General features: G+C 60.4%; 8 protein-coding genes across 8 annotated transcripts; 2 read left to right on the top strand and 6 right to left on the bottom strand.

The window, feature by feature from the left end:
• Positions 1 to 374: 374 nt before the first annotated feature.
• BDZ90DRAFT_232904 (hypothetical protein) lies at positions 375 to 4434 on the bottom strand. Its single transcript, XM_025506432.1, has one exon. The coding sequence runs from the start codon at positions 4405 to 4407 to the stop codon at positions 628 to 630; it is 3780 nt and encodes a 1259-aa protein (XP_025361414.1). The 5' UTR covers positions 4408 to 4434; the 3' UTR covers positions 375 to 627.
• Positions 4435 to 5026: 592 nt separating this feature from the next.
• On the bottom strand, positions 5027 to 7768 carry BDZ90DRAFT_192498 (hypothetical protein). Its single transcript, XM_025503884.1, has 3 exons — positions 6557 to 7768; positions 5690 to 6487; positions 5027 to 5379 (listed from the first exon to the last, which is right to left on the bottom strand). The coding sequence occupies exons 1-3, from the start codon at positions 7682 to 7684 to the stop codon at positions 5329 to 5331; spliced, it is 1977 nt and encodes a 658-aa protein (XP_025361413.1). The 5' UTR covers positions 7685 to 7768; the 3' UTR covers positions 5027 to 5328.
• A 177-nt stretch (positions 7769 to 7945) lies between these two features.
• On the top strand, positions 7946 to 8898 carry BDZ90DRAFT_232902 (hypothetical protein). Its single transcript, XM_025506431.1, has 2 exons — positions 7946 to 8279; positions 8353 to 8898. The coding sequence occupies exon 2, from the start codon at positions 8361 to 8363 to the stop codon at positions 8835 to 8837; it is 477 nt and encodes a 158-aa protein (XP_025361412.1). The 5' UTR covers positions 7946 to 8279; positions 8353 to 8360; the 3' UTR covers positions 8838 to 8898.
• Positions 8899 to 9325: 427 nt separating this feature from the next.
• On the bottom strand, positions 9326 to 13757 carry BDZ90DRAFT_211139 (hypothetical protein; the record flags this gene model as incomplete). Its single annotated transcript, XM_025504096.1, has 4 exons — positions 9326 to 12208; positions 12290 to 12636; positions 12718 to 13232; positions 13309 to 13757. Coding segments are annotated over 4 exons (4194 nt in total), but the record flags the coding sequence as incomplete, so codon positions are not given.
• Positions 13758 to 14135: 378 nt separating this feature from the next.
• BDZ90DRAFT_232901 (hypothetical protein) lies at positions 14136 to 17481 on the top strand. Its single transcript, XM_025506430.1, has one exon. It carries the CDS (start codon positions 14183 to 14185, stop codon positions 17132 to 17134), a length of 2952 nt encoding a protein of 983 aa, XP_025361410.1. The 5' UTR covers positions 14136 to 14182; the 3' UTR covers positions 17135 to 17481.
• Positions 17259 to 20329, bottom strand: BDZ90DRAFT_192360 (hypothetical protein). Its single transcript, XM_025503883.1, has 2 exons — positions 17442 to 20329; positions 17259 to 17378 (listed from the first exon to the last, which is right to left on the bottom strand). The coding sequence occupies exon 1, from the start codon at positions 20218 to 20220 to the stop codon at positions 17446 to 17448; it is 2775 nt and encodes a 924-aa protein (XP_025361409.1). The 5' UTR covers positions 20221 to 20329; the 3' UTR covers positions 17259 to 17378; positions 17442 to 17445.
• Positions 20330 to 21224, bottom strand: BDZ90DRAFT_192342 (hypothetical protein). Its single transcript, XM_025503882.1, has 3 exons — positions 21130 to 21224; positions 20849 to 21062; positions 20330 to 20745 (listed from the first exon to the last, which is right to left on the bottom strand). The coding sequence occupies exons 1-3, from the start codon at positions 21138 to 21140 to the stop codon at positions 20440 to 20442; spliced, it is 531 nt and encodes a 176-aa protein (XP_025361408.1). The 5' UTR covers positions 21141 to 21224; the 3' UTR covers positions 20330 to 20439.
• A 278-nt stretch (positions 21225 to 21502) lies between these two features.
• Positions 21503 to 23758, bottom strand: BDZ90DRAFT_261048 (hypothetical protein; the record flags this gene model as incomplete). Its single annotated transcript, XM_025508333.1, has 3 exons — positions 21503 to 23238; positions 23314 to 23354; positions 23427 to 23758. The coding sequence occupies 3 exons, from the start codon at positions 23756 to 23758 to the stop codon at positions 21503 to 21505; spliced, it is 2109 nt and encodes a 702-aa protein (XP_025361407.1).
• Positions 23759 to 24050: the final 292 nt, after the last annotated feature.

Here is a 24050-nt window from a genome sequence, read left to right as displayed (position 1 = left end):
GGCGGCAAAGCAGTCGTTCAGCGCGCAATTAAGGTGGCTGGTGCGTAAGCAGGCAGGGGCGTGGGAGCAGCGACGCAACAGTCGCCTAGCCATCTACCCTCTGCCACCTCAGGCAGCACCTGATCGACTTTGGAATTGGGGAGGGAAATGTTCGTCGAGTCACAAAGAGGCTGCCGCACAGACGTTGCAGTGGATTTCAATTAGGGTCTGCCTGAGGGCGAGGCGCCGCACGTCGCCGGCGGCCTGCCTGTGGCAACCGGGGCTTTTGTGACTGCGAGTGCGTGCGCGTGCGCAAGCGAGTGCTCGTTGCGTGATTTGGCGATGCAGCCATGTGGTTGGGAGAGTCGGCCCCAGCGCCGCTTCGTCCGCTCACTCGCGTCAATGGCCTACTTTGCCCGCTCTTTCCTCTACGCATCTCGCTGTACTGAACAAAGGGACCACATTAAATTCATCTGCCCTGCGCGAATAGCCTCACATTTACCTCAGCCCGCCTTGCTTCTTCTGAGGTAGGGAGGGGGGCGAGTGCGGATAGACTATCGAGTCGAGATGGAGCAATCGACGAAACGAAAGAGAGCGTGAATAGTAAGCCAGCAGCGGCATTCTCGCAGACAGTGCGCCCCCACATGGTCATAAATAATCCACCCTCGGATTCCAATCCGATCCCGAATTCCTCTGGTAGTAGGCCTCAAACTCGCGCCTCCTGCGAGTCAGGCTCTTGGAGCGCTCCCTTTGCTGGCGTGGTGGACCGTCCTGCTGATGATGCTGAGCAGGAGGATACTGCGAAGAAGTTCCATTTGTCGATGGTGCCCTGAAGGGCCTCGATCTCAAAGACGAGATGCCTTTGCCTGTGCTAAGCAGGTCAAGCATGTCCGTCGTGCCGCTTGACCCTGAGTACGACGTAGCGGCAGAAGTCGAATGTGCGCCTTCGATGGGAGTAGTTCTACGGCCAGCGCTGATGCTCGCTTTCGGGTCATCCGCCCCAACCAAGCCTTCGATCTCTTCTCGCTCCGAGCGCACAGACTCGAGGGACTCAACAGGCGGCAGGCGGATGGAGGTGACACGACGGGGGGCGAGGCCGTCTGAGGGAACTCTGCGTGGGTATACCGCAGTTGCTGCCGGCAGGGTCAACTTGGGCGAAGGCGCAGGAGCATTGAGGGGCGTGCAGCCCGACGAGGCCAAAGGGCTGGAAGGACAAGGGCGAGGAGGAAGGCAGTGCATAGGCCTCTCGGGCGTAGATGGCCAGATAGCGGGAGAGCCTGCGAGTACGGCATGTGCATAGTGCGGTGCAGCGGCAGCCGCAAAGACGCCACAGCCAGCACTGTTGCCTCCTCGCGAATGAGGGCGACTCTCGCCGTACTCGTTGTTGCCAGCGCTTGCGGGTCGCGCAGCTCCTCTTTTGAAGGCGTGGCGAAGCTTGCGTAACCCAGAGGAGGGCGTGACTGGCGTCGCGCTGTTACTGCTAGGCTCTTGGAGAGGCACGGCCAAAGCAGAGGACGACGAAGGAGGGGGCAATGGCGGCGAGGGAAGCGCTGCTGCTTGCTGCTGTATGGCGGCCACCACCTGCGTGGGATAGTCGTAGCTGCCGCCTCGCTGCGTTGGAAAGCACCCGGAGTTTGACGTCGCCGTCGACCCAGTCGTGGCTACCGCACTACTGGTGTTGCTGGTACCAGTCTTCACCTGCGAGCCCACATCCTGCGTCGATGGCTGACGTCGCACTCTTGAAGGACGCGAGCGGCTCCCGACAAAGACGCTTGCCAAGGGTGGAGGAATTGCGGCGCTTGCCAGCACATAGTGAGCGGTTGAAGACTGGGGTTGAGCAGGACTGCTCGCCGTAGCGCCAACTCCAGCCAAATTTGGGCTCCTCGAGTAGCCAGAGATATGTGTGGCTTCAAAGGATGAGGAGATTGAGGTCTTGACGGACACGCGACGCGCCAAGCGACTGCCAGCGCTATGGCCGCTACTGCCCGAGCGGCTGTCGCTTCTCTTGGAGAGCGAACGCGAGGCAGAGCACGAGGAGACAGCGGAAAGTGATATGGCCGATGCGGCGGGATCGGGTATACCGAGCACCTTGAGCGCCTTTGACTTGGAAGGGGTGCGTGGCGCCATGGTCGACAGGTCAGCGTCGTCTTCTAAGTCGGCGCCGTCAATCTTCCACTGGGCCGACTGACCACGCACAGCAGCCACACTATTGCTGCAAGAGGCAATAGCGCCCTGCTGTGGCTGCTCCTCGTCTTCCCACGGGCAGACCTCGTTGAGTGGCTGAGCGACGGGTTCGGGCAAGGCATGATGCGCGAACGAGGCAGGCGTCGTCTCTGTCGTCTCATTCGACTTGCCAGACGTCTGTGTGTGCTTGCGACGTAAAGGCAGGGCCGTCGTAGACGGTAGCTTGCTGACCATCCCGCTTAGTGAGCCGACGCTCGATCCTGAACGGCTGTCTGGTGTGAAGACGGAGGAGTTCGGGTTGTTGTGGACCGGCAGCGGCAGGCATGAGAATGAGTCGCGGTGGTGGCGAAGCTTAGAGGTGATAGAGTCGGTAAAAGATGTGCGAGAAGACGGACGCTCACCGAGGTGGTGCTGTTGTAGATCGGGAGTGGCGACGCTGCGTTGCGAGCTTGGATCGAAGCGGCTCTTCATGCTGCCTGCCGGCGTGATGCGACCCTGGAAGATGTCGACAGCGGGATAGTCACGGCCGGCCACCTGCGGCGTAGCAGAGCGTTGAAGATCGTTAGCGGGCGTGAAGCTGCCCTCTTTGCTTGGTGTACCTTGTGGACCATCGGCGCTGCGGATGTTGCGGTATTTGCAGGAAAGCGAAGCAGGCGTAGCTGCTTGAGTGCGCGCTTCGGCTCGCAGACTGGCCTTGCTTGCCTTGCTCTCGAGCTCTTCGACCCGACCCAGGCTGGAGCTTCGCATGGCAGAGCGAGCCTCTACTCGTGCCCGAGCTAGAGATTTGGCTGTAACAGCAGGTGAGACGGATGGCTGGATGCTGTGCTCCTCACGGTCAGCGGCATCTCCTTTGCCACCGACCCAGTCGAAGCAATGTTGACAATTTGGGCACTGCACCACGGCAGGTATGGAAGGAAGTGTGGCTGATACATCCGGCTTGGAGTCGGCTAGAGCTGGCGGTAGAGACGCTGTCTTGGCGACGGTGAAGTTGCACATGACAGTGTCAATGGTGAGCTGCGGTCGGGAGCGGCGGATATTCAGGGAGGCCTCGTGGTGAGAAAATTCCATGCCCGGCACACAAGAAGCTAGGCCTATTTGTGGAACCGCTTGGACCCCAGCTTCGACATAGTGCTTGGCACCGCGACCAACAAGAAGAATGGCGTCGGTCCTAGCAATCGACTTCTTGGCAACTTGAACAAGCTGGACGGGCGTAGAAGGTGTCTCAGCGTCGCTCACTGGCGAATGCGAGTCGCAGCTGGCACCACACGAATGACTATCTTGCTCGTGCTCGTAGTAGTGTCCGTCATCGCCGTTTTCGCTGCCGCTATCGCCTAGGCAGGCCATGTCGCTACGGTATGAGTCAATGGACCAGCGGGCATCCTCGCCGGTGGAATGCGAACGGCAGCGAGCGGCGAGGGCGGCAGCGGTGCCAAAGTGAGCTTGCTCTGCGCTGGCGCTGTGTATCTCATCCTGTGGATCGTCGTCACGGCAGTACACTTGCTTCAGGCTCGGCGCACGAGGGCGCGCCTGGCGTTCGAATGCTGCCAGCGTTGCCACTTGAGGGAGCACGAGGGGTCGAGAGTGAATTACCGGACTTCGGCTTTGCCATGCATGGGTCTTGTCGGTGGTCGGCAACGGATCATTGTGAAGGTCGATTGGTGGCATTAGGTAGGCACTACTGCGGTCTGGCGTGGGTCCCGAGCGCACCATAGCCGCTGCAGATGGGCTTCGGGAGGGCGTCCAAAAGTCCTCCTCGTCGCGGCTTGCGAATGAGTCGGTGGATGGGCGTGAAGGTTCGGAGGCGTGACGAATAGGAGCTGAGTCTCCTACACATTTGGTCTCTGGCAAGTCCACTAGCCTTCGACGGGATCGGCGTACGTCGGTCTCCTTGGGAGTGGTCGCCGTACTCGGTATATCGTAGAAGCGCTGAGCAAAGAAGCGTGGCGTCTCGGCGCGAGAGCCCGCGCTGCGTTGAGGATCGCTGTGGCCGCAACTTCCTTCGCTGTTGCCACCAGCGCTTGGGAGTCGATGGGGACCGCCAGTGACGGTGCTGAGGTTCCTGGGTGCCTCCTCAGGCGTCACAGCGCCACCCACGACTGCGATGGACGTTGGGGAGTCTATGACCATGCGGCCAGTGCGTAGCTGACTCTTGCGCCGACCGTCCGGAAGCAAAGGCCAGCTGGTATTACTGCGCATCGAATCGTTGCTGGGCCGCGACCCGGGGAGGATGCCTGGGGAGGGCATCATGCGGCCACAACTGCTCGTCCTGCTATCGCGAGAGGCAGGTCGATGTTTCGCCGCATGCCCATTACCCGTGTTGATTGAGAATTGTCGATCAGATATCCAGCTTGGCCCCGTCTTGCTTAGCACGAAAACGCCAGCAGCCGCAGCAGCAGCTGCAGCCCCCGATGTAGAAGCAGAGGACGACGAAAGGCTCCCTGTGCTCCCAGCGCCAAAGTAGCCACTACGCTGCCGAGCGGCTACAGCAGCGGGAGAGGTTCCGCCAGAGAGAAGGCCAGCACCCCCGTCACTGCCACGCTCGTCGCTGTATCGGCAGGCCATGCCGTGCTGTTTGCACCAAGAAAGACAGCGACTGATATGGTATCAAGAAGAATGTGCGTTTGCGTAAAGAGGACAGGAGGGCAAGATGATACAAGACGGCTGCGACGATCTTGGCGGGCGATAGCGATGACGGCGGTCGATGGCGGCGGACGGCAGCGGCAAAAGGGGGCGGGCGGATGGTAGGCGCCACGATCCGCGCTTCATCAGGTGAGTTGGCTTTGCCCTCGACCCGGTGCTTCGACGCGGCAATCAGTCGTACTGTCCATCCGACGACGATGATAACACCCCGCTCGTTCACGCGCACACGCTACTTCTATTGCCGTCGGGGAAGATTCCTTGTGCCTGACGATGTATGTTTGCCGGGTCTTGCCAGTCAAAGCTCAGCCGCTGATCCTCCCGTCGCCATCGACTGTGATGCCGTTGGTTGCTCAGGGGCTCCCCCGCTCCCGCTCCCTTCAGCCATTCCGCCCGCTCGCTGATCCGTCGTGACATCCCGTGAGACCTTGTGATGCGCTTGCGGTGAGATCGGAAGACGTTGAGCCACCTCGAGTGGTTGTTGCGCCGGCACACCACCTTCCGGCACGCCGAGAGCTGGCGTCGGGTCTACACGCAATTCTTGGCCATGCTGGGCGGGGGAATGACGAGGTGGAGCAGCTGCAGCACTGCCACCGAGGTCTGGGCGACGTAGTGGGGGAGGCGGTGCATGATGATCTTGCTCTCGTGGAGGTGGGCGTCTAGGCGGTGATGCGCTCGGCCCAGCAATAGGGTAGACTTCTTCTCGTGGAGGTCGATGTTGTGTCATATGCGGGCCACCGTAGCCGTTGCGATCTCCTTCCCGCTCTCGATGGTTTTGCTGAGGATGCTGGCGTTCGCGAGAACCATGGCCATAGCCATTGGTATGCGGCTTGACGTCGCGATCATCGTAGTGTAGCGAGGCTTGGTGACGGTGCTGCATCTCCGCAGCGTACTCTCGCTCCACACGTTCGCGTTCTCGCTCTTGTTCGCGTTGATGCTCACGTTCACGCTCGCGCTCTCGCTGACGGTGATACTCCCGCTCCCTCTCGCGTGCCTCCCGCTGCTCCCGCTGTTCTCTTTGTTGCTGCTCCCGCTGCTGTTGATGATGATGCTGGCGCTCTCTTTCACGCTGTTCGCGCTCATACGCGGCAGCTTGCTCTGCATTGTAGAGATCTTCGGGATGAGGGTGCTGAGGGTAGCCGTGGTGCTCAGGGTGCATAGCGCGCTCGTCGTACGGATAGCCTGGTCCGCCGTAATAGCCTTGCTCTGGCCCCATTGGCGGCATCTGCGCGGGCATGTGTTGCGGCGGCGGCGCCTCGGGCATGACTTGCATCCGCTGAATGCCCATCCGCTCGAGATCGTTCCACGCTTCAAAGTCCTCGAGTCCTCGCAGATCAGGCAAGGCGATGTGACTGCCAAGTGTAGCGAGCTCCTCGGCCTCCCTGGCTGCTCTCCTGCGGCCTACGACACCCTTTTCACGATCTGCCTTGGCGGCTTGAGCTGCGGCTGCTGCGAGATCAGGGTCGCCGATGAGCTCCGTCTCGAAGACTTGATGGCGACGTGAGGGGCGAGGGGCATCGAGATTGCGCTTCTCGCGTTCGAGCTTGCGCCGCTTCCGGCTGATATCGTCCATTGAGTCACGTCGTAGCTCGGCAGCACCGTAGCGCCAGGTCATCCAGGCTTCGCGCTCTTCTGCCGCTGCCATCTTGGCGAAGTGGCGTTGCTCCTCTTCGAACCACAGCTCGACCTACGCGGGCAAGGACAGGAGGGATCAGTCTTCCCTGTATGCAGCCTATATCACGCCGCCTACACTCACTGTACGCAGGCGATGCTGCCTTCTCGCCTCGATCAATGCTGTGAGGTGGATGAGCTCCGGATGAGTGCCGTCAAGGATCATTTCGCTCTCCCGGGTGACCTCTTCCATGCGCTCAATGTAAAGGCGGTCGCGCAGCATGGCAAAGTCGATTTCGATCTTGGTGAGCGCGTCCATGGCTTCCGTCCGGCGGAGGGCCGCCTCGTCTTGATCTTCCTCGGGCTCAGGGAGCGGTGTGCCCGCTGCGGTTGCGCTTGCCTCAACGGCGGGCTCTTCAGCGGGCTCCTCTGCTGGCTCCTCTTCGCGCTCTTCTTCCTCTTGCTGTCTTTGTGCCGCGTCGTCCTGCTCCTCCTCATCTTCCTCGCCCTCTGCCTCTGCGCTTGGTTGGCGTGACGTGCCTCCCTCGGAACCAGGGTCCAGGACGATCTGCGCGCCCAAAAGGCTTGCCTTGCGTGCCCTGGGAGTCAACTTGACAGACGAATCGGGCAGGTCGGCCGGAACGGTATCATCCGCTTCTGCTTCGCCATCTGCGTCGGCATCCGCATCCTCGTCATCGTCCGGTCCCTGTTGCTCAGCTTCTTGCGCCTCGATTTGCGATACCAACGCGTCCAATCCACTTGGGGTCGCCGCCTGCTCCTCCTCTTCCTCCTCCTCCTCGTCCTCTTCCTCTTGCGCGATGTTCTCCCTCTCCTGACGAGCTCTTCGTCCGCCAGCGCGCTGTGCGGGGGCAGATGACTTTTGCTCTTCCTCTTCGTCATCCTCGTCGTCGTCCTCTTCATCGTCATCTGCCTCATCGCCCTCATCACCGTCTTCTCCTTCCTCGCCTTCCTCACTGTCGTCTTCTCCTAGCGCATCCTCGGAATCGCTGGCGTCGCTGGCATTGTCTTCATTCTCTGGAGCGTCGGACAGATCGCTATCGGATTGGGAAGGCTCTTGTGTTGACTTGGCTGGCGAGACAGCCGTCGTTGAGTCTAGCAGAGCCGAGGCAGCAGCGGCTGCGTCGTCCATGTTTGCGTCGCCGGCGTCCATGTTGGCGTCTTGGGCTCCCTCGTCGTCGGATGGATATGGCAAAGGCTCGGTCTCTGCGTCGGATGTGGGATCTGTGGCCTTGTCGCCAGAGCTGGAGGGCATCGCGCGCCCAGCGTCGTGAGCAGGAGGTGTGAGATCGGTGGTAGTAGTGATGAGGGTTGGTTGCGGGGTTGTTCACAGGTGCGTGCGCGAACGACACACACCCACCGGCGAGCGGATGGAGGGCGGCGACGCTGCGAGCGTGTGAGGGCGGACTGGCGCGACTAAGGCCGCGGGGCGACTCTCGAATCCATGAACGCAAACCACGTGGCTGGCGCTATCGCGTCGTCGATCTCCTCGCTCCCTCTACGAGCCCCCTTCCATATTCTATTCTCTTCGCAGCAGCGCCGTACGTCTTCGGGAGATCGATGCTCGCCTGATCGATCACACGATGAGTTGGGCGTCGAAGGTCTGCAGCTCTAGGACGCTGCGCCCCAAGCTCGGTGTCCAAGACCCTCGCGTGGGCGCTGGCTGCTGGCTGACGCGCAGTGTGACGTCGAGCTCCACTTGACTTTGAGGTCTTCTGAACCCTGAATGACCCACTTCTTCATCAGACGTCAGGGCATATAAGCAAGGAGACGAGCCGGATCTGCGTTCCCTTCTTTCAACGATATCAAAACAAAGAACTTAATCCCTCACATCACCACTACCACACCAAGTGAGCCACAGCCGCATTGGCCAATTCCTCATCTCCACCCGGCGCTGACCACCTCTTTCCTCCCCCTCTCCAGTCACCGACATGTCCGAGGCATTCGCAGGCAAGTCCAACGCCCAGATCATTGACGAGCAGTCGGCCGACCTCGACCAGAAGTCGCGCGGCCAGACCGGCGAGTCCTTCAACCCCCGCAACACTGCTCTCAGCGAGGAGTCTGGACTCAACGAGTCCGGTGTCAATGACAGCAGCAAGTTCCCTGGCGTCGAGATCCAGCACGGCCGCGGCGGCATGACCGGTGGAGGCGACGAGGTGCCCATCCGTCCCGGAGAGGGAGCGGACGGGGACCAGATCGAGTCGTCGAGGCGCTACGAGGGAATTGGCGGACCGGAGGACAAGAGGGCGCAGGAGCTCGCTGACAACCCCGGAGGGTACGACGCAAGGCCGAGGGGAATCGACGAGGTCCCTGACAGGTCCAAGGCAGAGGTCGTCCCCATGACTGAGGGACAGCAGCTCGAGGATGACCAGGAGGGCACCGCGCGTGGCTTCAGCATCAACTCGTAGACGAGCGAGCACGCAAAATGAAATCAATCATACTGAAGAGATCATTCTGGCTTGACTGATATCGTTGTGTCTTGATTTGATGTCTTGGACGGTGCGTGCTGATCTGACGAATCGCCCTCAACACGATCAAGATCAGCACGATCAAGATCAGCACGACGCGCTTGACTCACACGTTGCATTCTGCATTCTACCAGTAGCCCGTACAACAATGTCAACCCTGTAGCTCCTCACTTGCCCGGGCCGCCCTTCCCATTGGGGCCCGCGCTACCAGTCGTGGGCGCCGTCGACGGCCTAGGCGAAGGCGATGGAGCTGCCCCTCCCTTGCTCGCATTCGCGGGCGTCATGCCTTGCACGCCACTGCCGCTATTCGTGCTGTTCGTCGTCCCCGTGCTCGTCGTCCTCCTGCGACTCTTCGCCTCATCAGCCTTGAGCAGCTCTTTGACCTGCTGGAAATGCACGTCCACCCCAGCTCCATCCTCCTCGTCAATGAGCAGATGATTAGCAAAGGCGATGAGGTAGGCGTAGCGAGCGAGGTAGTTGTTGAAGACGGTCGACAAGTGACGACGCTTCGCTGAGCCGACGGGAGCATTCTCTGCTCGGAGGCGGGCATCGTAACAGGCGACACGCAGGTTCTGTACTTGATCCATGCGGTCGACGGCTTCGTCTACGAGGAGCTTGGCGAGCTTGCCTTGGGAAAGGACGCCGACGAGACGAAGGATGATGCGGTACTCGCCGTTGAGGAGAAGCTCTTCCTCGCGGTTGTCCAAGAAATCCTTGGCTCCCGTCATCCTATCACCGGCAACGCTGCCTGTGGTGCTCTCGCCTCCGCCGCCGTCAAGAATGACGCTGTCGTCCCCGCTGAGCACACCGCTGGCAGTCAGATCGACTGCACCGCCTGGGCCAGCGGCCAAGATCTCGTCACGATGATGGTGCACCGTGCTGACCAAGGCAGCGATCACCATACCGGTCGTTGTTCTGCCCCTTCCCATCTGACAATTGAACGCAGTGGCCGCTCCCTGCCTGAGCGCGGTCAACACTCTCCCTTCAATAGCCTTGAACACCCCGGGCAAGGGTGCCTGCTCATCTGTGACCGCCACTCGCCCGTAGTCCACCCGGTAACCCTCAGCCTGCACCATCGCGTACGCCTCGGCGGGGGTGAGGACGTCCGTGTTCGGGTTGCGTAGGCTCTCCCAGACGGGGATGATGTCGAATTTGCCAGGCTCGACTTCCACTTCGTCATGCAGCAAGATGCGGCCGTCGCGGCGAGCGGCTTCCTCGATCACGTCGCGCTTCAGGGCAATCTCTTGACGCTCGACCGTTTCTGTGGTGATACCAGTAGCTTCGAGGTTGGTGAGGGGCTGGTCGGCGAGGCGCAGCACATGCGGACGTCCGCGCACGTAGACGACGGGCTCTTCTCGCAACGAGGTCCATACGACAGTTGTGTCGCCCTTGGGCCCGGCCTTCATCTTTTCCAGTCCTGCCCTCAGTCCGTCAAGCGTCGGCATCCCACTGCCCCACGTCGATGATCCCTGCATTGACAGCTTCCCTGGTGTGGACGGCTCAGCATCTGGCGGGCCGACCAGCAAGGGCACCTGCCTCAAGTTGGGAATCCCCTCGATCTGGGAAAGGTGCACCTTGGCGATGCCCGAAAAGAAGTCGCTCTTGAGCATAGTATACGCAGTGAGGATGGCGCCATCACGATGCGCAACCACGTCGTCCACCTCGGACGCCAAAGCCATCCCATCCGCCGCCTCAATACCTCCCTTGCTACCCTGCGCATTCTGCTGCAGCGGCGTGATCAGTGCCAGGCTGACATTCTCAAACTCCTTGCTAATCGTCTGCAGCACAGGTTGACGATGCACAAAGTCCTGGAAGGTGGGCATATCCCCCACGATGACGTCGGGTTTGGTCTGACTGAGGTACGACTGGAAGAGGATGAGCACAAAGTATCGACGCAAGGCTTGGCAGCCTGCATGGATCTTGGCTTTGCGCTGCGGATTGTCGTCTCCACCGTCCATCTCCTCGGCTGCGAGGCGGAACTCCTCGATCGAGTCGCGGAGGTTGGTCACGGCGGACCCTTGGTCGATGGCCTCGTCGACTGCGCGTTTCACTTCGAGGCCGTGCGGGATGACGCGGAGCAGACTGTTGATGAGATGGTAGGAGAGTGGTGGAGGGCGGTGCTCCGCGGCGGGAGAAGAGGGCTTCGCATCGTCGTTGGCAAGCAGCAAGAGCTCCTCGCCTGCATTCCCATGCTCGCGGAGCCATTGAGCGATGAGCAGCACGATGACTGAAGCCAACGTACTTCGGCCCCGTCCAAGCTGACAATTGTTCACGATCGCCGAATCGCGACAACGCAGTACGAGCTGCAGGAGCGCAGTGAGGTCTTCGTAGTCAGGCGGCTTCTCCGCCGTGAAAGGAATACGCCTGAACTCGAGCTGATCAACACCGCAGATGGCAGACCCGTCGCGCTTGACCTCGGTCGACACCTTGCCCATCACGTCCTGCAACGTCTCAACGTCATCGGCTGAAACCTCCTGCCATTGCGGGTAGATCTCGCCGTTGGCGTCCTCGGAGTGAAGGAGGAGACGTCCGTCGTTCTGCTGCAGCTCATGAATGACGTCGGCCTTGAGACGGTCTTCAAGAAGCTGCAGACGCGCCCAAGAAATGCCACCATATGCTTTGATGTTGCGCAGGGAGAGCGTCGAGTCACGCAGCACCATGGGCCGGCCGGCAACGTAGATGAGCGGCTCTTCGCGCAAATTCAGCCAGTAGCAGGATATCCTTGCGCGTCCCTTCAACTGGTCGCCAATACTCTTGAGCGCATTGCGAATCCCATCGACCGTCGGCTGCCCAGTAGCAAAGATGGCTGTCCCTGCGATCCGCCTGAAGTTGATGGCTCCACGAACGTCAAAGACCGCAGCGTCCGACGGGCGGTCACGTTGCGCTTGCCAGAGGTCCTCCTTCAGCAAGGTACCAGGTCGAAGCACGATACCTGAGCGCAAATTGCGGACATGGTGATCTGCAAATTCGTCACCTGCTGCTGCACGCTGCTCCTCGCTGCTGTTGCCGGCCGAATCCTCTGTAGCCATGCGTAGGTGCGCCATACCGCCGGCCTGATGCGCTCCCTTCCCACCACCCCGACGCAGCTGGCTCAGGTCAGCCACAGGATCAAAGAGGTAGAGCTGCTTGCCCTTTGAGCGGATCCGCTGAATGGTGTTCCAGATTTCGGAGCGACGGGTCAGCCAGCTGGCGAAGGAGTCTTGCGGCGTGGCGGCCGTTCCATCGATGGTATTGACGTACGAGGAGAATGCGAGGAGGAAGAAGTACTTCTCAAGAGCACGAACAGCCTTGTCCAGATGCATGGCCGCCTTCTCACTGCGGCGCACCCCGCCGTCGTGCCCGTGATGTTGGTGATGCTGACCAGCTGAATCTGAGGAGGAACCTGAGCTGACCAGGGCATAGCTGGCTCGCTCGAGAAGAACAGCTTCTCGCAGGTTCGTCAGGTGCGCGGCTGAATCGATGGCCACATCCACTACAACCTTGTCATCAATTCCAGCGTCGAGAATGCCGCATAGAGCACGGATGACGCTAAAGTCTCCGGTCAATGCTCGGCGTAGCGCCTCAAGGAGGTCTGGGTTGGCCAGCATGAGCTCGACTGGAGAGCTAGAGCCTGCCGTACCCAGAAGCTGGACCAGTCTCAGTAATGCTTGAGCCTGAGCCTGCTTCTCCCAAACGGCTCGCAGGCTCTTTGCCATCGACGAGTCGGCGCTGCCCTTGATGCCAGTACTTCTTCTTTGTGCTTCTAGAGCCGGCGAAGTGACAGCGGTGGCTGCCAGGCTAGGACTGTTGGCCGCACCGGATGAGTTTGGATTGCTAGGACTCATCGTCCCGTCGGCCAAGTTGAAAGGATCAGGATGGCCACGCAGGATCCACTGTCTTCGCCTGACGATCTGTGCCGCTACCATAGCGAAGGTGGTTCGCGTGACTCCCGCACCGCAGTTGGCAACGACTGCCGACGTCTCAGGGTCGAGGGACTGAAGAATGCGCGTGTATGCATCAAGGTAGTTGTTCTCTATGGGTTGGTCAGGCGCGATTGGTACGCGATGGTAGTCGCACGCCCATCCTTGACTGCGTAGATCCTCGAAGACATCTCGAACCGTCTTGACGGTCTCTGTGTCTACAGCGATCCAAGTCGGCTTGAGCTTGGGCTCGTCACCTTTTCCTTCTTCCTCATGCACCATGATCAGGCCGCCGAAGCGCGCAGCCTCGCGCAGGATGTCGTCCTTGAGCCTGCCCTCGATGGCCTCCAAGTTGTCGGCACGAGACGAGAGGGAGAAGGTGTTAATTGGGCTCGTCTGCTCGCGGAGTACAAAGGGTCGAGCGCCAATGTAGATGCTACGAGCGAGGGACGGAGAAGAAAGTTGAGTCAGATGCAGGATGGAAAGGTAGCTTCGCATGTGCGCCCACTCACATTGGCTCTTCACGGGTACAGACCCAGACTGTGGTCTTCTTCTTGGCCTGCTGAGTAATGGGACGCATATCAGGAGACTCGATGGGCGATGCGGCCTGTTTATTGAGCTGATGCGACGCCTGACGCGAGACTGGCGGTGATTTGAGCGTCATGCCGGATGGCGTCCTCTGCCATGGCCTCTTATTTGCAGCTGCTGCTGGAGGGGGTGCTGCGCCCAAAACGGCTAATATTGTGCGCAGACCCGTGATAGTGGGCTGAGCGGTACCATAGACTTCAAGCGGTGCATCGGCTTTGCGGAAATTCGGAGCACCTTGCAAAGACAGATCGAGCTTCGTGGGGCGAACGCGCGTGCCCTCGAAATGGTCTGTCTTGAGGACGAGACCTCGAGTCAAGACGCTACCTTGACGAGATCGAACGACGTTGGCCTCTCCTGCCTTTCGAGACCATAGTGGCGACTTTGATGCTGGGCGAGCTGCAGCTCTGTTGAGTGTAGCGAGGATGGAAAGATCGTCCGAGGGTCGAGGCGTAGGAGCTGGGCGAGCTTCCGTCGTCTCTGAGTCTGGCAGCTTGACATTGGGCGGCGGATCTGCGAGGGAAGAAACATCTGCGCCCGTGTTTGCCTGGTCAATAGGCGCAGGCGGGTCGAGCATTGTGGTGATTGCCAAAGCGAATGCTTATCGGCGAAAAGAGGAAGTGAGTGAGGCCAAGATTGGGACGCAGCCTGCCGCGACACGGAAGACGGCGTCCAGTCCAACACGCAGCACCGCACGGCCCTCAGTCCGCCGTCCCCGCACCAATCAAGCTCCGAATCACTGGCAGCTTCAACTCCTTGACTTGACTCCCTTCACTCCTTTAGCCCGGCGCCACTGCTGCTATGCCACGCAAAAAGGGCAGCAAGGGAAAAGTAAAGGGCAAAGGCCGCACCAAGGATGGCAAGCCCGTACGGTGGGAGAAGACGGACTGGGGAGAGGATTATCGAGTGACGCCGATGCCATTCGAAGAGAGCGAAGGCAGCCTGGCATCCTGGAGCGAGAATGATGAGAAATGGTCTTTTGTCGATGTCTCGCAGCTCGAAGCACAGCTGCAAATCAACGAGGAGGGCGAATCCGGCCCTCCAGAGTACGAAATCGAAACGATCCTTCGGTGGAGGCGACACCCGCGCAAGGGCTACACGCAATATCGCACCAAGTGGAATGGATTCAACATTCACTCAAACACGTGGGAGCCAGAACAATGCTTCAGCAAGGAGGCCATGGATGAGTTCTGGGAGTCAAGGGGAGGCAGGCCAGAGGACATTCCTGAGCCGGACAGCGGGGATGATACACCCGTTCTCGATGAAGACGATACCGATCGACAAAAGTACGAAGACAGCTCCGTTGGCGTGGATGCCAGACGAAGGCTCAGGCTCGAATTCAGGAGGGATAAGAAGCTCTTCAGAGAGTACAAGCGTAAGAAGGCACAAGAGGAGCTTGCGGAGAAGCAGCGCAAGAGGCGCGCTCAGGTGGTAGGGTCGGATGCGGAGGACGACTTAGACGACGATGACGGCGACGTCAGTATTCAAAGGCCCAAACCTCGCGCTCGAGCAAGTCCAGGGACAGACTCAAAAAAGCGCAAGCGCGACAGCCCGGAGCTCAGCAGCGAGCTGAGTAGCGGCCCCTGTTCGGCATCGGACTCTGACCAACCAATGGCTCGCAGGAGACCGCAATTGGCCATTGCAGAGCCGACTGTGAGGCCAAGTTCAGCAATCGCGTTGGCAGCTGCAGCCGCTACACCTCTGTCTCCTTCGGCGTCACGACCTGGCCTGCCGCGCATTATCAGCGAAGAGGTCGAGCCAGCGTCGCGCTCAAAGGATACGCGAACCGGGTCGAGCGCTCAGAGTGCCACAGCTGAGCGGCGATCAAGCCCTAATAGCTCGATCAGACCGCAGCCAAGCGTGGCACCGGTATCCAAGCCAGCTTCTACTAAATGGTCCACCCAGCACCATCACCGGCCCCTGGCCAATGCGAGTGTACGTGAGCTGGAGAGGCTTGCGCGAGAAGCAAAGGTGGCAGGTGCAGGGGCGACTAGCACAGGCAATCCCGCTAAGAAGGCGAGGCAGGCATCTCCGCCTAGACAAGGGACACAGCCTCGGTCAGTCCAGCAGAATGCCATTGCCGGCCCCTCCTCAGCACCATCATCGGCGACTAGCCCGCCCGGCAGCGGCACGGGCAATTTCCTCGATGCAATTCTTCCTCCCCCTTCAACCTCCAACGCCCAAGCAAAAGGTGCCTACATTGGTGCCCACAAGAACCGAAAGCAGACCATGATGCTGGAAAAAGCGCCTGCGGAGCCCTTGCCGCAAGGCCGATTCCGGGGAAGAGGGCCGCCGGTGAGGCCGCCCCCTGTGGCGCCTTCAGCTGCTGTTGGCACTGGGCTCAGCGGAAGTGGGAGTGGGAGTGCTGGACAACAGCAGCAAGCAAGCTCATCTGCCGGTGCGCAGGGAGCTGACAGGTCGGTGGGGTACCAACAGCGGCAGCAGCAGCACCAGACACGCTCTGCACCGCTCGACCCACCTCGGTCACCTGATCAATATACACCAAGAAGCCCGATCGGCGCCGGCGATGGGGATCGCAACACCAGCTGGGGAGCACCGGCGGCAAGCAGGGATTCTCGTCGTCCTCTCGAAACACCTGCGGCCCGTGGAAGCCCTCCAGCCTCTTCGGGGTCTACACCTCCAGTCTCCCCATCTTATCACCCTCCCAGACCATATGCGCTCGTCTCCCCCCGCATGGAGCATCGGGTCGCTACAGGGGCACGTCATTCCTCCCCCGTCGAGCGCCGTCCGGGAAGCGGCAGCGGCAGCAGTGTCAGCCCCATCGCTACTCGCCCGCCTCTGCAGCCTTTCGGCAGCACTGCTGCGCCTTTGCGCGGTTCGAACGAAGCCACTCTTGATCCAAGAAGAGCTAGGAGATGGGGTTCACCATCCGCCGGGGTGACAAAGGCTAGCGCGGCGTTGCAGGAGCAGCAGGCAGCAGGTCATGGACAGCCAGAGGAAGAGGCAGGCAGAGAGCATCAGCCTCGCCGTCCGTCACCGCCCTCTCAGCTGCCACTATCGAACAGCTCGCCCCCTCCGCCGCCGCCTGATGATGATGGACCGCCGCCGATGTCGCCAGAGATTGTCCCGCAGTCGGTCATTTCGGCGGGATCTGATCCTGCTGCAGGACTTTCGGCTGCCAAGACTGTGGCCGCCTCCTCCGCTCCTCCAGCTGAGGGAGACGCTGGAGATGAACAGGCAGACGCCGAAGCGGCCGAGGTAGAAATGGCGACCCTTTCCGCTTCACCACTCCCCCCTGGTCCTCCTCCTGGTCCTCCGCCTGGACCTCTTCCGCCTGCGGCTGCCGCGGGCCAGAGCGACGATATGGATATCAGTGCGGACGAAAGCCGCGACAAGCAGACGGAAGCGGTCTCTGGCTCCAAAGCGGTGCTGCCGCAAGCAGAGCAGCATGTCCCGCCCTCTTCAGACCAGACCCACAGCTCGCTCCCCGCCAAGCCGCTACCACCCCTCAACATCACTCACGTCCATCGCGCGCGGCCCACGCCTAGCCACATCACTCGCGGCTCCCCTGCACCGTGGCTCTCCGCCAGCAAGAGGGACCCTCGTCTCAAATCTCGCGTCGTAGTAGCGAAAGGAGGGCCACCGCCTTGGATGCCTCGATCGAAGTGGACTACTGGCGCTGCTGAGAATGAGGAGAAGGAGGAAGGAGAGTTGGATGCTGATGAAGATGTTTCAGCCGCAGCGCCTACTGCGCTTGGGGCTCCGGAGCCGAGAGCGACGGCTACGACTTGATGTGTGCGAGCAGGTCAGGCACGAGGTGGATGACGGCGATGGCTGTGGTATTGAAGTGAGGCGAAGTGACGATGGCGAAAAAGGGAAGGAGGCACAGAAGGAAGGAAACATTTCGACAGTAACGGTGTGATAGCTTCTCAGGAGTCGCTACCCTTCGGGCGCCCCTTTTTCTCTACTCCTCGATACCCACTTCACGTCTTGATTGCCTGGCTCTCGTCCCTTTCTCTGTATCCTATTCTGTCCTCTTTCCATGACCATCTCGACCCGAATACCAAGCGCTTTCCCACCTCCATACCCGCCTGCCAACTCTTTCAGCGATCAAGCACCAACTCCTCCTCAAACTCGTACCCGTCCAAACTATGATCGCCACGCCTTCGTCGATCTTCTAGTGCTGCGTGGGTGGGGGGCCGCTGACCGTAGTTGGAGGAGGAAGAAGCTTGTTCGCCGGGTGAGGCGGAGGGACTGGATGGGGCAGAGGAGAGGGCAGTGGAGACTTCAGAGACGGCACGTTTGGGCGCTGAGGCTACGGAGGCGCCGCGCTTGCTCCTCGTGGCCGAACCGCCTTTGTCTGGCTTCTTCGTGGCTCGCGACGCAGATGAGACAGCCTTCTTGCCCGCAGCAGCGCGTGATGACTGGCTCTTCGCGCCGACCTTGCTGGAAGCTTTGCCTCTCTTGGCGGTAGCTCTTGCCTTCTTGTTGTCGTTGCTCTTCTTAGCTGTCTGCTTGCCCTTCCCCTTCGCCTTGTGTACAGGGCTCGTGACAGGTGAGGAGGACCACGTCGGGCCGAGATGAGAGTCGTCTTCCTCATCCTCATCGTCAGGGTCGTCCGCGAACCTCGCCCTCTTCCTGTTTGTCCGCTTCTCTGGCGAAGCTGCCTTCTCTCTGGCGGCAGTAATGCCGGCACCCTGCACGTAGCGTCGCGGCAGCACTTGGTCGAGGAACTTGTCTACACGCCACTTTTCTGGGGCATTGACGTCACTGCTGCTGCTGGTGCTGACCTCGTCGCTGCCTTGGGCAGCCTTGCCACGCGCGGTGGCGCGTCGCGAGCCTCGTTGTACCGCTGCTCGTCGAGGAGCGGCCTTCTTCTCTTGCGCCGGGAGAGCCTTGCCTTGCTGTCCCTTTATCCCCTTCTGACCTCCTCTTGCTGGCCTCTTGCTAGTTGACGGAGCAGCATAATCGTCCGTATCGCTTGAGCTGCTGTTGCCCTCTTGATCCCCCTTCTGTCTTTTGTCAGCGGCACCTGCTGCAGGGTCGGACGAAGCATCGTCGGCTGAACCCAAGATGCGCCGTAGGATGGCATCATCGTCATCGTCTTCGTCTTCGTCGTTTCTGCTCTGACCAACGTTCCCTATAGCGCGACGAGTACTCGTGAGTACGCCCAGCACGTCGGGCATGTCCTCGTCACCGTCTTCACGGCCCTCTTCGCGTACCTCTTCCCGTCCCGTACCCTCCATCTGCAGCTCGTCGCTGCCGTTTCCAGTATCATCACCAATCCCCAGCCCTCCCTCTCGAATCGACCGCAGCGTCTCATTTTGCTTCTCGATCATCTCCTCAAAGGCCGTATCCTCATTCCTGTCTCCAGCACCCATGCCTTCAGGCACCAACGCCGCGTAGCCTGCGCTCACCATCCTCCTTCGCTTGATGCGCTCTTCAGCTCGGAAAAATCCAAAGGGGTCTTGTGAATCCTCAATGTCCGCTGCAGTGTCTCTCCTATCACCGCGGTCTCGGCGTTTGTGTTCAGACCTAGGCTCTCCGGCAATACTGCGGCGCTCGCTACCCTGTCCAGCCTTGTGTGCCGAGTCGCGGTCGCGACTACCAGCAGGTGTCCTCGCTGCTCCCTTGTGATGATACAGCTGACGCTGTTGCGAGCTGCTCCTTGCTGCCTGACTCGCGCTGCGAACGAAAGCAGCAGTCCTTGCCTCCTTCGTACGCGCTACCTCCTCGTCCGTCGCGTCGGAGGGGAGCTGCAAGTGTCGACGGCTTTGGCTGGTGGCAGAGTGGGAGGGGGACTCGAAGCGTCGCTTTTGCCCTGTAACTGAGCCTGAGCCGCGTCGCTGCTGCTCATGAAGACGCCGGCGCTGTGCTGAAGAAGAAGGCGTGCCTCCTCCGCTTGCCTGCATTGCGAAGAAGTCCGGCCCACGATCACCCGGAGAATGGAGCATCTGCTCGTCGAGGTAGGATCGACCTGGTACTGGAGTCGAGGCGCGTGGGACTCCCTCCCTCATGCGACCGCGCCCACTGCTGGGAGTGGCTGGACGCTGCCGCTGCTGTTGCTGCTGCTGCGTTTGCAGGCTTGATGGAATCGCGGCGGGGACGGGGATTTGCGTACGAGCCTGCGTGTCCCTGCTTTCTTCGACGTATTCATTTTCAAAATCGTCTGAGTCCGCACTGCGCTCCCGAAGCGGTGGCGCGTACTTGCGAAGCTTGGTGGCTGAGGCAGGGCGGCGGATTGGTGAGGGTGCAACCTTGGATGGCCCGGCTGCTGCTAACTTGGGGTGGGCGACGCGGTGCCGATTGATCGGCGTGGATGTGATGGGAGGAGGAACAGAAAGCTGACGGAGTTGAAGCTCTGCCTCGTTGCGCAGCGATGGTAGTGGCTGCTGCTCTTGGCTGTCGGCGAGCAGAGCTGCCTCGAGGTCGCTATCAATGGACTGGCGCTGGTCCAGACTTTGTACTCGCGCGATGCTGCCGGGGGTGAGAAAGCGCTGCTTTCCTGGTGGGCGTGGCTCTAGTTTTGAGGCTGCTACTTCACGAGGTAGTGGCTGCTCCGCCTCTTCGCTTGCATCTTGACGACGTGCGATATTCGTCTTGGTAGCCAAGGGAGTTCGCAAATGCGAGGGCGATTGTATGCCACCGCCACCCTTGGCAGCGGCAGCAGCACCGCCTTTCGCCACCGGAGACGAGCGGAAGGCGGCGGCCTTGCTTCTGCTGCTCGCCCTCGTAGCTCTAGGAGAGCTTCGAGCGGCGGGCATGAGGTCAGCTGGTGTGTATGGTGATGAGGGGGATGATAGTGGTAGAGTGGAGAAATGTGCGAGGCGGGAGCGGAAGGGGATGATTGGCTGCGAGTTGATGCGCGTCGAGCCCATCTTGCAGGTGGACGGCGCACGGGCGTCGAGATGAATCAATCAAGGGGAAGATGGTCGTGATCCGGAGAGCTGGGATGAAGGGATGAGGCGCGAAACTCTTCATTCACTGTGTGAGGCGACGAAGAAGAGGAGAAAAGGTGGTAGATGAAGCTGACAAGACGAAGCTGGAAGTGGTCCACAAAATGTGCTGCGAGACCAGACTCCAATCCCCTAGCTCTCTTACTCCCACATCCTCCCCACACCCACAAGTCTCCTTGCCCCCTTGACGATCATTGCAAAGCAGACCAGATTGCCCGACCACCAGAAAGCCGTTCTGAGCACAGAAGCTTTCTTGTCCTTAATGGCCAAGTAGCTCGCTCCATATCCAGCTCGAATTCCTAGATACGCAAGAGCGAAGGCATTGATGTGGGAGACTCCCGTCATGAGGGCAAACAGGACGGAGGAGGCGAACAGGGGGAAGTGCTCCATGCTATTCTCGTGGAGAGCCTGGTTGCGGTGAAGGAGGTTGAGCTGGGGTGGGGCGCCGGGGGGGGAAAGGAGGTCATGACGAGTAGAGCCATGATGCGGTCGAAGGCAGCGATCAGCGGGTTTCTCCCGTCTCAGCCTCGTCACGCCTGGCAGGTCTCACCTGTTCCCTCGTGATCCTCCCTTTCCTCATGTACTCCTCGCCTTTATCCGCAATATCGCGACGAGGGCTCGTGTTATCGTCCAGCCCGTACTTCTGCTTTAGGTAGCGCGCCGAGAAGACCACATGGCCAAGGACGAAGGCGACGATGATGGCCGAGCCTGAAAAGGAAGATTTGCGACTCCAGGAGCTGATGTCCCCGAGGAAGGACGTGCTTCTGGTAGGGGCAAAGAAGTGAAGAGTGAGTGGCAGAGGCTATGAAATATGCGCACTAAGCGACGTACAGGCCTGACATGATGGGATTGTGGAAGTAGGTATGGAAGGAAGGAAGGGCCACGAGACGCCGACGCTGAGGGACAAGCTTCAGTACGCATTAACGCACCAGGTGCGTCGCGCCAGTCACGTTTACATACACACCGGCGAGGCCAAGCCAAATTACTCTGTATTTGATGATACAACAAGATGAGAAGCAGGACTGAGAATGCGAGTGATTGCAGCAATGAGACACCGGCCAGATGGTAAGCCAAATGCACGAGTCGGTGAGTGTGAGGTGGAATATGTCGCGCGGTGGGCTAATGGAGGAGTGGGGGAATGATATATGAACAGGGGTTGAAGGAACGGGAGATGAATGAGCTCTAGTCCCGCTAGCTACCGCCTCTAACTGTCCTCAGCAGGCGGCGCTGAAGGGTGTGGGCGTTCGTGCGGTGCGAATGGGGGAGCACTAGCCCTTACATCTGTCGGCGCCTGCTCCTCTGCGTCAGCTCCAAGTGCAGGCGCAGAGGGTTGCTGTGCGTCCTCCCCTCGCTGATACACAGGAAGGGCCTCAGGAGCGCTGCCACCGCTGCCATGGCCGTCTCTCGCTGCATACTCCGCGGGCGATGAGGCGACGAGAGCCAGCTCAGCCTCGGCTTCGCGTTGCTTTTCTGCTGCTCGTGAGCTGAGGGCGGGAGGTTCAGATGTGGGGTTGGTGCCCTCATCAACATCGGCAGGCGGAGCGCTAGGCTCTGCCGCTGGCACGCCAGCAGGTGAGCGTGGAATTGACGTCGCCGAGCCGGACCTGCTCAACGTCGGCGGCTCACGCAGCGTTGCGCGGTGGTATGGCTGGTCGAATGGCGAGTAGTGTTGCCTATGCGCGCTCGGCGGTGCAGGCAAGAAGTCGGCGCTGACGTTTTGTTCGCCTTTGCTCTTGCCCTTGCCCTTCTCGTTGGGATAGCCGCGGTGCTCGAGGTCAGCTGCAGACGGCTGCGGTGGCAATGCCTCGAAGGCGCTGTCACCATCGTGGTCGTCGCCGAGGTCGGGAGCAGAGGGCGCTTGAATGATTTGCGGAGCTGAAGCGCTCGTCGAGCCGCCCTCGTACTGCGGCGCGCTGGGCACGCTCGTTGGCGAACTGGCTGCGGCAGCCAGAGCGGCGAGTCGGGCCTTGTCATCGGTAGCGAGATGTGCGATGCCATCCTCAGCCGTCAATGCCTGCGAAGGGCCAGTGGTAGTGACGACGTTGTCCTGCCTCTGCAAATTGGCCAACACGTGTGCAGGCACCTGTGGTGAAGTTGAAGGCGCTCCCCCAGTTGCACCCTCTTTCGAGTCCCCTCCGGTGAACTCGCCGGCCAAGGGTCGGTGATATGTTGGCTGCGATGTCGGCGCTGGCATAGGAGGGGGAGGTGGCGGAGGAGGCGACGAAGCCGAAGGAGGGTGGATGTATGCTGGTGGCTGGTTGATGTCGACAGCCTCGTCTGCCGCTTGGATATCGCTTTCATCGAGAGCAGCTGAGTGGTCCGCCTGTCGATTTGATGATGAGGGTCGCGATGTAGAATGACGAGGCCCTGACGATGATCCAGAAGCCGACTGTCCTGTCTCGCGTGACGACACGGGCTCCGCTGCCGTACCATCGTCGTATTCTACCTCAACTCGATCCTGTCTTGGCCCTCCCAATCGGCTGCCTCGCGATGCTGCCCTCCTTAGCGACGACCTTGACGATTCTGTCGAACGCCTCGAAGCGCCCGCCTCGTTCGCCGCCTGCGACGACGAGGTGGCACTACCGGTGCGCTCCATGCCCGGTGAGGATCGAATCCACCTCGATACCAACCGCTTGCTCAATGCGGTCGACGATCCGCTACTTGTGCCATCCGCTTTGCGCCTCCCTTTGCGTTGCATGGAGCCATTCTCTTCCTTCTCCCTCGCCTCCTTCTCGCTACCCTTCTTTTCCTTCTTCTTTGCCCTATCCCCTGACCTCATCTTCCGCTCCTCTCTCATTCGCCGCAAAGCTGCCTCGTCCGAGTACTCGTCGTCGTCTTCCTCGTCTACGTCATTCTCATCGCGACGATCGCGGAGGAAGACGGTCGCCCCGATGATGAGGACGATGAAGATTGCGAGGAAGCACGAGGTGATAATGATGGCTGCGCGTTAGGGGAGGTCAACTAATGGTCAGCCTCGCCTCTCGTGGCGGATGATTGAGAGCACTATCAACTCACCTTTTCGTTGGAACCAGACGCTGCGTGATTGGTGAGTCCAACTGGCGGGAAGAGTAAGGAGTGCGTATGATGAGTCGACATGGCGCCTTGTTCCTCGCCGAACAGCTACTCACTCTGCGATGATGCCACTCGAATAGGCAGCTGCTGCTCCGACTTGTCTTTTGCCTAATCTGCTAAGCGTCGGTGTTGAGGTGGTACGAGAGGGCGTAGCGGGCGGCAACAGCGTGTCTGCCCTCATCAGGTTGCCAGACGACGGGCGGCGGTTAAGCTTATCGCTGACTCCTCTTTGCTCGTCGAAGTCGTAGGCACGACCTTTGCCCTTGGAATCCCAAAGTGGTGATGGGGGAGCCGCTGCTGCGCCTTCGTAGAGGTGAGAGGCAACAAGAAGATACGAGCCGACTGATGTGATGACCAAGCCAGCGCGGCGAGGATTGTCGGCTTTCATGCTCCTTGTGGATGAATGTTGCCGCCGCGGCCTCTCGTACGAGAGTGATGATGATGGCGACGAACGTGTTGGTTGCTGCAACGTGCGATATGAAGGGCCCGCATCGAGATCATCGTTCGAGACAAGCGGCCCGTTCACGCCGGCCCCGTCGCCGCTATGCCCACGATGATAATGGTCATCATCGACGCCGCGAGACCGCGGTACCCGCGGCGGCTTTGCACAGCCGGACCGATTTGGTATCCTCGATGGACCAGCGACTGGGTCCATCTCGGCGCGAGGATGGCCGAAGAGG

The sequence above is a fragment of the Jaminaea rosea genome (genome assembly GCF_003144245.1).
Source record: "Jaminaea rosea strain MCA 5214 unplaced genomic scaffold BDZ90scaffold_9, whole genome shotgun sequence".
NCBI lineage: Eukaryota > Fungi > Basidiomycota > Exobasidiomycetes > Microstromatales > Jaminaea > Jaminaea rosea.
This window is presented reverse-complemented; position numbering and strand designations above follow the sequence as displayed.